The 11,838-nt window shown below is 31.3% G+C and overlaps 1 protein-coding gene across 1 annotated transcript in view; it reads right to left on the reverse strand.

Moving 5' to 3' along the window:
- Positions 1 to 8,364, reverse strand: part of LOC143229886 (peroxisomal acyl-coenzyme A oxidase 1-like) — a 34,024-nt gene extending 25,660 nt beyond the window's left edge. The window contains 5 exon segments of the mRNA XM_076462752.1: positions 12 to 119; positions 2,127 to 2,296; positions 6,211 to 6,267; positions 6,269 to 6,353; positions 8,215 to 8,364. Of these exon segments, the coding sequence (XP_076318867.1) occupies positions 12 to 119; positions 2,127 to 2,296; positions 6,211 to 6,267; positions 6,269 to 6,353; positions 8,215 to 8,341 (547 nt within the window). The 5' untranslated portion in view covers positions 8,342 to 8,364.
- Positions 8,365 to 11,838: the final 3,474 nt, after the last annotated feature.

Below are 11,838 nucleotides of genomic sequence, written 5' to 3' on the forward strand. Positions count from 1 at the left end.
CTACTACTTACAACCTCCTGGCCACCATTTTACTGAACTAAGAGTTGGGGTGTTTATTATAAATTCTTCAGTCTGGGGGTCGTACGTTGCTGTAGTCTCCAATCCCCTGATAAATGTGCCTGCAAAACAATTCTTTAAAATATTTATACCAGTATTAAAACAAAAATATTAATTATGTATTCATTACTTTCATGTCTAACTTAGCATAACTATACATAAAATTTAACTGTTCCAAAGGAAAAGCAAACACTTTAAAATTATTTTGCTAAAAGATAATTCATAGAAAATTTTATAAAATAAGAAATGTCTTATTCTGATAACAAGTTTGGTGAAACTGAATGAACATCAATGTTCATATAATGAACATATGTTTATATCATCATAGATACAAAACTAAGATTTGTAACTGTATTTGTAAACAAATAACGTTAAAATAGAAAATCAGAGAAATGGTAAATTATAACTAACACTGAATTAAAACCATCTTCTAAATCTGAAAAGTTTATTTTTAAACACTGGAAGCAAACATATTTCATTGAATGCATTATACTCTTGAAATGTCTTTCATAAAGAATCTTTTGCAATGTATCCAATGTTTAACACACACAGCTCTTGTAAGTTATACGATTTTTTAAGAATTAAATAACACACCTCTTACAAAACTTGTTGTAATGAAGAGATGAATATATAAATAAGGTTATTATTTCTTCAATCAACAGTATCATTATAGAATATTTTACTCTTAAAAAAGAGTTACATAAAGGTACAAAGTAATTAATTGATATAAATATTCAACAAGACAAGCAAGATTTGGTTATTTTAACAGTAAGTTAAAAATTGTAAAATCAAATACTGAAACATTGGTGTAGAATTTGTTTAAAGTATATTTTGCACAAAATAAGAAATGTTTCACATCTCTTGATTTGATATCTTTACAAACCAAATATATGTACAAGTATTTCCACAACAGTTCATACAGAGGTATCCTCCTTTCTCAACATGATTTACCATTTGGAATAATACAACAAAAAACTTTGCTTCTTGTAATTTGTGTCACCTGCCTCTTCTATGTCAGATAATTTTTGTATCATACTGTGTACCTGCCATTTCTTTGCTTTTTCCAGAAGGTTATATAAACTTGACTTACAATAAAAGCTTTAATGTATAATGATTAAGTCCGAAGAAAAAATAATGTTTGTGTGCGTGTGGTACATAAATCACAGTTATCCTTCTGTCTAGTATCCCAAGATGTTACAAGGAACAAAATGAACCAATTTTAATTCGGTTTGACAGAATTCATAATTACAAAAAAAAAAAGTAAGTTTAAGTGAATATGAAATCTATTGAACAGCAAGTTTGGTAGTCATTATGGGAACCCAACTGATAAAGGAATTTGGTAGCAAGACACAAAACCAACACTAAATAAGTGATGTTTCAATCTTGTACATAAAACAGGTACTTATCTAGCAGATGAACAGTTCATGTGCTACGGTTTAAAACAAGTGGCATTACTTTTAAACCCAGCAATTTTAGCATCACCATAATTGAAACTGATTGTTTAACATAACTAATCAATATACTGATCATCTACAGGTATCAATTACACTAATTAGTGACATAAAATAATCAGTCATCTGAAATTATGATTAAATAGGTTAATTCGACAACAAGTAATCAACTTATCAAAATTAGCATTTCCAATTATTACTGTTTCTAATTATTCCAATTATTTGATTAATTCAAAGTACTTCAGTTTAGTGTTAAATCTCAGGAAAATGATCAACTGATAAAATTTGCATTTCCAGTTGTTATTATTTTACATTATTACAACTACCAAAGTCTCATGAATATAATCAATTAAACGAAAGTTATCAGTAAATGAATCTGACAATTAGTTATCAAAGTTCAATCGCTGTTAATATATATTTTGAAGGATTTTTTTATGGTATGTTTCATGCTAAAATTATTTCAAATTTACTAGTGCATACAAAAAAAAAGTTCCTAAAATATGACAAATTTACCCTCAACTTGTTAAGCATCAATAACAACTTAACATTGTGTATCTAAACCTGTTTTTTAATTAGAGCCAAAGAGATAATATGAAAAGAAAGATGCACATAAGTTACCATGGCCTAGTTCAGTTTGAGCATATGTTCCCAAAATCTTCATTTCCAGTGCAGGTCCAAGCCACATGGTTTGCTGGTCTTCTGTTGCATGTCCCATCAAAGCAGGTATAAACATAACAAAATGCACACTTAGAGGAGAAGCTTCATGCATGATGGCTTCAGCAATAGTACTTAAAATAAAATTTAAAAATTAATTTTTTTAGAAAATGTAACCTCAATAATAATTATAGCAATTATAAATTGAAATATTATGTGGCTTTACTACTTTCGTCTATTAATACATAAACACAATATTATTCATTCAATGTTATTGTGCATATAAAAATGAAGACATAGAATTCTCTGTTAAATCCACCATTGGCGACTTTCTTCTCTCCAAAAGAAGTGACGTAAACCATATTATAAAAACTTTTTCTGAACTGTTTTAAAATAATTATAAATAAAGAATTATGTAATTAATAAAATATCATGGAAAAATTACCTATTGTCAGGTTTTATAAAGGCCACAGATGCCTTTGACTTGTTGGCAGCTAATTTGAACAATAAACAGTGCACAATTCACTTGTTTGAAATAATATACTCAAAACAAGCCAAACAAAATATCAAAATCCATTACATAATTGTTTACAACAACTTTTGTTTTCATCAAAAGCCCACAAAGACCGGTTCAGTTACTTTACAACCCAATTGACAAGGTGTATTACTACAAGTGTATGAAGAGTTTTTGAATACACTTTTATTTTTGTCTGGAGTCCACACATCATGGTTCAGTTTTTAAAAACACCCTTTGACAAGATAATATATTCTCCTCTGTGTTTGTAATGCAAACTAATACTTTCACTTTAGAAATCACCCTTTACAGATAAACAGCATATACAATGTAAAATTTGTACAGTTATGTAACAAAATTTATCATAATTTTCAATTTTAAAATAAACTATTAACCCTCTTGTTATGCAACCTAAGGAATCATTAAACTACTAAATAATTACTAAAATACAAGTTACATACCTAATACCTATACATTTTGCAAAGATACAAAATTTTCTAAATTTCAACCAAGTACTATTAATACAAGTGTCCAGCAACAACTCATCTGACCATTACCAGTGATTTATTTTTGTGCTTGTGAACCTTTATCCAATTAATTTTGATCCAAAAGCTGAACCTTCCTGAGTACCTTTACTTTATTATGTACTACAGGACGTACTGTCATACATGTTATTTTAATACATTTGGCTAAGAAAACTTAGTCTGTTTATTAAAACACTGACCAGTACAGCAAACACTGATTTAGCAAATTTGTACCCTGTCTTGAAATATAGTTTTAATGAGTGAAATCACATTTCTTGAAGTGTTTCAGGAATGTAAAATGTCATTTGCTAGTCCTTCAAATACAAAGCACTCTATTACCTTTCTTTTTGTTTTGTAAAAGCTATAAATACCTAAATCCTACAAGGTATTATAAACAAAACATCAAATTTTTGTTTTCTATGCAAATTCAGTGTTGATGGTTTAATTCTATGTTCATATTTATGTTTACTATTGTATATAACTGTGAACTACATTTAACAAATATCAAAACATTGGACTACTTTGTAGTGCATTTAATTAAGCAAGTGACAACATACAACTTTGAAACAAAAACAAGTTTCAAATATTTCATTACGACGAAACATTAATTCATTAATTATTTCTAGATAATAAGACAGTTTAACCCTGCATAAGTCTTCTGAAAAGAATTTCCACAGTCACTCTTCCAGGGTATTAATTGACCTTAAAAAAATTAAAAATAGTTAACTAATATAAAGGTATAAAATTAGAAAGAAAAAATACTTACACTCAAAATCCTTTTATTTATCAATCAATAAATGAATATTACAACATTTCTTTTTTACCATCTAAACTCAATGTAGCAATTTTACACAAACTAGCTAAATACTGAAATTATTCAGAATAATATGTATGTACATGCTTCTATCTATCAATACTGCTGTTTACAAAAAGCTGGGGTCTGTGAAGACCCTGGACGACTCATGCAGTGTTGGACCATATCTAAATGCAATGTTTCTTATTCCTAATGTGTAAATATTATTTTCTAACTTAAGCTAGCACACAAGATTGAGAACATTTTGCTCTCATGACTTTGAAAAGATATTTCTATTAGACAACTAACACACAACAAAATTTCTAACACTAAAAGGGTTCTTGAATAACTTCATATCTTCCAACATTTTCCAAACTTCTTTTTTTCGCTTGCACTCCCTGTTTAATCATTTCTTCCAAACCTTTTTTTCACTCACACTCCCCATTTAATCATTTCTTCCAAACCTTTTTTTCACTCACACTCCCCGTTTAATCATTTCTTCCAAACCTTTTTTTCACTCACACTCCCCGTTTAATCATTTCTTCCAAACCTTTTTTTCACACTCCCGTTTAATCATTTCTTCAAACCTTTTTTCACTCACACTCGTTTAATCATTTCTTCCAAACTTTTTTTCACTCACACTCCTGTTTAATCATTTTTTCCAACGTCTTTTTCACTCACTCCCGTTTAATCATTTCTTCCAACTTTTTTTCACTCACTCCCCAGTTTAATCATTTCTTCCAAACTTTTTTCACTCACACTCCCGTTTAATCATTTCTTCCTGTTTTAACTTTTTTTTCACTCACACTCCCGTTTAATCATTTCTTCCAACTTTTTCACTCACACTCCGTTTAATCATTTCTTCAAACCTTTTTCACTCACACTCGTTTAATCATTTCTTCCTTTTTTTCACTCCACTCCCGTTTAATCATTTCTTCAAACCTTTTTTTCACTCACACTCCTGTTTAATCATTTCTTCCAACCTTTTTTTCCTCCACTCCCTTTTTTTTCACTTCAACACTTTTTCCTGTTTAATCATTTTCTTCCAAACTTTTTTTTTCTCACATTCCTCATTTTTCATTTCTTCAGCACTTTTTCACTTTTACTCCTTTTTACTCATTTCTTCAAACCTTTTTTTCACTCACTCTCCTGTTTAATCATTTTTCAAACCTTTTTTTTCACTCCTGTTTAATCATTTCTTCAAACTTACTTTACTCACTCTCCTGTTTAATCATTTCTTCAAACCTTTTTTTCACTCACACTCCTGTTTAATCATTTCTTCCAAACTTTTTTCACTCCGACTTTTAATCATTTCTTCCATTTTTCCTCCTTTTTGATTTCACTCATTTTCAACTTTTTTTCTCCCCGTTTAATCATTTTCTCCAACTTTTTCACACTCCCGTTTAATCATTTTTCCAAGCTTTTTTCCTCACTCTCCTGTTTAATCATTTCTTCCAAACCTTTTTTTTCACTCACACTCCTCGTTTAATCATTTCTTCAAACCTTTTTTCACTCACACTCCCTGTTTAATCATTTCTTCCAAACTTTTTTTTCACTCACACTCCTGTTTAATCATTTCTTCCAAAGCGTTTTTTTTCACTCACACTCCTGTTTAATCATTTCTTCCAAACCTTTTTTTTCACTCACACTCCTGTTTAATCATTTCTTCCAAACCTTTTTTTCACTCACACTCCTGTTTAATCATTTCTTCCAAACCTTTTTTTCACTCACACTCCCTGTTTAATCATTTCTTCCAAACCTTTTTTTCACTCACACTCCCAATTTAATTATTTCTTCTTCATACTCTCTTTTTTTTTTAAATGACTGAAAAAGTGGGTTATGTGACAAACATTAAAATTCTGTATGTTGTAGTAGCTAATTATTTACATTAATAAAAATATAGTAAGACAATTCTGTATTATTATATTACTGACATCATTAGTGCCACCACCCAAGTGAGGAAGCAGCCCCATACTTTCTGACTTACAGTAAACATATTTCAGAAATTATCTCATAAAGTGTCAAAAGAACATTTTGAATTATTTATGTACATCTACCAAACTTCTCCATGATAGTTTGGACTCATGGTCATTTAGAATGTCACTTATAGCAACAAAAAGGTTTCACAACACAATCCACATGTAAAGAAATTTGTGTTTCATGTGATTTAACATCAAATTTACAAACACAACAATTTCAAATTACAAACCCACTTACAGAGCCTCTCGAGGATCCGATAATTCCATAGATTTGTTAAAAATGTACAGAGATTTCAATTGCATTTTCATAGACCTCAGAATGAGAACAATAATCCCAAGGAACTTCGTCTTTCAATTCAAGATCTTTAAAGAACATATCCTCTGTAACAGTTAAAAAAGTCAACACTGAAAATATATTTCTAGTTATTATAAAATTAACATGGTGCAAGTTTTACTTAGCATTAATTTCTTAAATATTCCTGAATTTTAAAACTTAAACTACTTTTGAAGAGTTGGCTGAGCTCGAAAAATCTGTTCTTTCCTCCACTTTACAAAAATCTTTACCTCCACTGAAACATTTCCTCACAGAAAATAATAAAAAATAAATAAATAAAAGTTTATATCTTCAGGCTTAAGGACATGTTTCAAAACTTAAACTATACAGTTACAACTACTTAGGGTATAAAAACAAACTAAGTGTACAGGAATTATCAGTTAGATAGCTATTTTTCTAAGGTACAAAAAGGTGCACTTGTTGAACAATGCGGAAAAATTCACTTCAGACTTATAAAAGATTATTCTCGTGGTCATTGTTGTTAATAGTATTTTAATAATGTAAAATATAAAGTTAAGAAACAGAAGAAAATAATTACTGTATGTAACAAGAAAGAAACATTACAAAGGTTGGACATGCTAATATACCATGTCCAGGATGCTACCAGAATTACTTGTAGATGAAATAACACTTTTACAACAGACAGAAGTGTCATGAACCAAAAGTTCAAATATGCTTAAGAATCATGACAACTGCATTAATTATTACTCTAATATTATAGAATTGAAAATTAAGTATTTTGTGAGAAATGGGTAGTTAAAAGGCATAACCCAGACAATTTTTGCTATCAAACATCATGCCTTGAATATCATGTTATGACAACATTCTGCAAGAATTATGTGCTCCTTCTGGTTGGTTAGGTAAGTTATGGAAAGCTTTGAGAATTTGGTTTAAGAAAGCTGTCCATACTTTATATTGCTAACTTAAAGATGGCATATGCAAGTATCATAAAATGTTGTCATAACAAAATTCAAGGCAAGGTTTCTGATACTTGCATAGTCCATCATCAGGTTAGTTATATAAGTTACAGACAGCTGTCTGAAAGAGCTTTTCAGAGCTCTCCATAACTTACCTAGTCAATCAAAAGGAGCATGCAAGTATTCTGAAATCCTGTCATAATGCAATATTCAAGGCAAGATGTCCAATAATAAATATCTTCCAGATAAATAAATACCCTTGTTATCAACATGTAAGAACCTTTATTGTTGTTGTTAATGAGTTCACATGCTTCTACATATTTAAGTATTAGCTTCTGAAGCAGTATTTCTTATAACAGCTTTTGCATTCCTTGGTTGGACTTACTTCGGCATAGTTGTTTATTTCTTTAAAAAATTAAATAATTTTTAAGCAACTACAAAAGGTTTCAGACATTATTTGACATGAATGCTCATCTTCCTAAATCCAAACATTTTTGTAACTTTTCATATTCACTGTCCACTCAGTTTTATTATTCTAAAAGAAAATTATTTTGTAGTATATACCTGCAAGTTCTATTTTATCTCTATCTTGTAAATATGTACGAGTCATAAGTAAACTTTCTACAAACTGTGAAAATAATTAGTCCTCAGTACATTTGTTTTTTTATTACAATTAACTAGTTAAAATATTTTATTGTATATAAAGAAATACAATGGGATAACATTAACTTCAGCACTTAATTTACATCACAAAATAATCAAAATTACGTACAATTAATTTAATCCAAATCTTTATATCATATTAAACTTCGTTTTGACAAGTCATTCAGTTGATCAGGAAAATTCTTTATGAAAAGGGTTACGAAAAATATTTACATAATAGTACTGGTAGTCGGGTAGTAGGATCGGTCACTGTGAAGTGGTTGTCTGCCTGTGGATATTTGTTTGGTAGAACCTTATTCATAAAGCTCTTAAACCAAATATTACATACCTAATTCTTTTCTTCGTTGCGTTTTTTGTTCTGAACCATCTAAAAGATGAGTCATTTCTTTAACACTGAAACTTGCTTGTGATCTTTCTCTTATCAGTTCCTCACATACCTTCTTTCCTAACGCCATTTTGAAGCAATGCTAACAACACATTCTGAGACATGCACAAAAAAAAAAAATACACTAATTACTCAAGACGAAATGTAAAATTGTTACGTCATTATAAACATTTCCAAAAAAATAAAACAGGAATAAATCAATAAGACAGTATAATAATTATTTTCATTTCTCATAAATACATTTATGAGAAATAAATGTGTATTTTCTCCACGTCATAATTTTCCAAAATCTAGGGTGCGATCTCCCGCATTAGGCTCTGCAAAGAGCACCACGTAGCTTTGCTTAGAAAAATAACAAAGGACTTCTCCCACTAACACAGCGGTAAATCTAAAGGCTTGTAACTCCAAAAATCGAGTTTAGATACCCGTGGTGGGCAGGCATAACAAAAGTAAATGATAATAAAGAATAATTTGACACATCTAAATATAAAACTTTTTCTAGTTTATTTTGTGCAACGTTTCGAGCAGATACTCTTTGTCAGGCGGAAAACACATTGTTACAGAATTAGGCTTAGAAACAGTTTGTTTTGAATTTCGCGAAAAGCTACACGAGGGCTATCTGCGTTAGCCGTGCCTAATTTAGCAGTGTAAGACTAGAGGAAAGGCAGCTAGTCATTACCACTCACTGCCAACTCTTGGGCTACTCTTTTACCAACGAATAGTGGGATTGGCCGTGACATTATAACGCCCTCACCTATGAAAGGGCGAGCATGTTTGGTGGGATAAGGATTCGAACCCGCGACCCTCAGATTTCGAGTCAAACGCCTTAACCCACCTGGCCTGGTTAAAAAGTAAGAAAATACAAAGGTTTTAATTACATATATTAAACGTAGAACACGGTGACAAAACTAATGATAAAAACATTGTAGAACTTATTATGTAAATATAATTAAAATTAATAAAAACATTAAAAAGTAATTAGAACAACCAAAACTGGACTTATACAAAAAGATAGTTAATATAAACTCAGAAATAATAAAATATTAGCATAGTGACACGCAAGTACGCAAGAAGGGTTATACCGTGCCCCCTATTTTTGTGATGTAAAAAAAAAAATATATGTTTATATATTTATAGTGCAGTTGCTTTTGGTTCTCGCCAAACATGCTCGCCATTTCAGCCGTTCTGGTGTTATAATGTACGATCAATCCCACTATTCGTTGGTACAAGAGTAGCCCAAGAGTTGGCAGTGGGTGGCGATGATTAGCTGCCTTCCCTCTAGTCTTACACTGCTAAATTAGGGACGGCTAGCGCAGATAGCACTCGTGTAGCTTTGCGCGAAATACAAAACAAACAAATGCTTGTGGTATTTAATGTTTTCTGTCTAGTCTGTATTATTCTGATGAAGCATTAGCATTTTTTGGAATGAAATAATCGCATGCAATGACTTCAGTTGACACTTTGTAATTGCAAGTCAGAAGTCTTATTACTTCTGTCAGGTTTTATACGTCGAATCCTTTACAGTAGTTGTATGTGACTTACTGGCGATAAATTTCATCGATAAACAAACAGCAACAGAGTCCACTTGTTTCAATATCGATATATTCAAAACCAGTCAAATGTATATACAAATGTTCGTTTCGCAGTTAATCACAACAATTATATTCAGAGCTTTAAATTTAAATAACCGTCTCTTTTCGTCGAAGTCCACATATGTTGGTTCATTTACTTTAGAACACAACTGACAAGGCGAATTGTTCTTCTTTATCTCATTATTACAATACAGACTGTGATAATTGCCTTTTAAACGTCACCAGTATATACTCTTTATCGCTAAGCTTACAATCACGTAGTCTAGAATGAAATTATAATATTGTGACTCAAATTTATATTCCGACAGACGTCTAGAACATTCCACGCATTACTAGTTATTCATGCAATAATACTTGATTAAAACAACGAGAAAAAATCAGTTTTAAAAACATGACGCAACAATATAACAAATGAACGTACACGTTACATTACATATGATTGGAGGATAATTACGTAAATAGACTTTTCATAAAAATCTCACTTCTAAAAGTGGTGACTAAATAAGCAACAGAGCTGTATAAATTATCTAAATCATGACGTTCCCATTAAACTGAAACAGTCGTGTACATGTAATAGCTACTCGTGGTTTTGAGCACAAGCAAGCTTCTTTATGTACCGCAAAAATCCATAAAGTAATTGTGAGTTTGAGAATGAAACATTTTTGTGTTTTTTTTTGTTTTTTTTACTTTTGTACATAAAAGGAGCTGAGAACTGTGCTACTCTTAAACCCACTTGAAAATTACATGAAATAAGAGTTAGAGTTTGGCTCGCGAGACGACACTCAGTATGATATATAATTATAAGCTAGACTTTCGACACTTCTTGTTCAACACAATGAAGCGCCTATGTGAACCTGATTGCAGTAATATATGAATATTATTTGCCAGTAAAGAGGAATGATTAGCCCTTGACGACCAAGACACAGAATTACGTAACTTTGCTGCTTTAGTAGCTAATTTAGTCATTGACATGTAATTAGAATAGCTACATTGTGTTTTGCTATGAATATGTCTAGTGTCTGAACTTACAAAATTTGTCTTTAATACATGACTATCTTTACATGATCAGTTCAGAAACTTATGCCATCAAAACTCACATAAGGATTTTCTGTCTTAGATGCCAAAACAGGCTATAGATTTTTTACAGGGAAGATTTGACAAATCGTGACATTTTTGATAAATAAATTCTCTGATGGAAGACAAGATGGCTTCCTATACCTCTTCACTGCCTCTAAGTTCATGTTCGTGTGAATGTTTAGCACCTGCTCCCTGCTGGTTGAATAATTAAGTGAGGCATACACAAACCAAAGAAATACTGAGTGTTTTAGCTTTAATACATAATCATTATGACACTGATATCAATATTGAAACTGTATGTAAGTTATTCATGGAAAAACATCCCAGAGGAATGGAGTGTGCTAACATCTTATATCAGTAGTGCATACATGTACGCAGAACCGAAGCTAGGGTACAACGGGAGGGGCTCGGAGTGCTGTCCGAGTACATTTAGGCCCGGCATATCCAGGTGATTAGAGTGCTCAACTCATAATCTCAGGGTCGAGGGTTCGAATTTCCGTCACACGAAACTTGCTCGCCCTTTCAGCCGTGAGGTCGTTATAAAGTGACGACCAATCCCACTATTCGTTGGTAAAAGAGTAGTGCAATAGTTAACGGTGGGTTGCGATGACTAGCTGCCTTCCCTCTAGTCTTACACTGCAGGTAGCCTTCGTGTAGCTTTGCGCGAGATTCAAAACAAACAAACCGAGCGCTAAGCCTGTTTTTTTTATCAAACAACATAACCTACTCTATTTAATTTTCGGTCGTCATTTCTTATTTTTGAACTACGCCGTCTTATACTTAAGTTGTAACATATATCATAATTATTCTTATACAAGCTGAAGTACCTGTCTCCTAGACGGAAATTGTGTGAATTCATAATTAATGGAAGGTCATGTTAGAAGAGGAAAAACTGCTT

The sequence above is a fragment of the Tachypleus tridentatus genome, chromosome 10 (assembly GCF_004210375.1).
Source record: "Tachypleus tridentatus isolate NWPU-2018 chromosome 10, ASM421037v1, whole genome shotgun sequence".
NCBI lineage: Eukaryota > Metazoa > Arthropoda > Merostomata > Xiphosura > Limulidae > Tachypleus > Tachypleus tridentatus.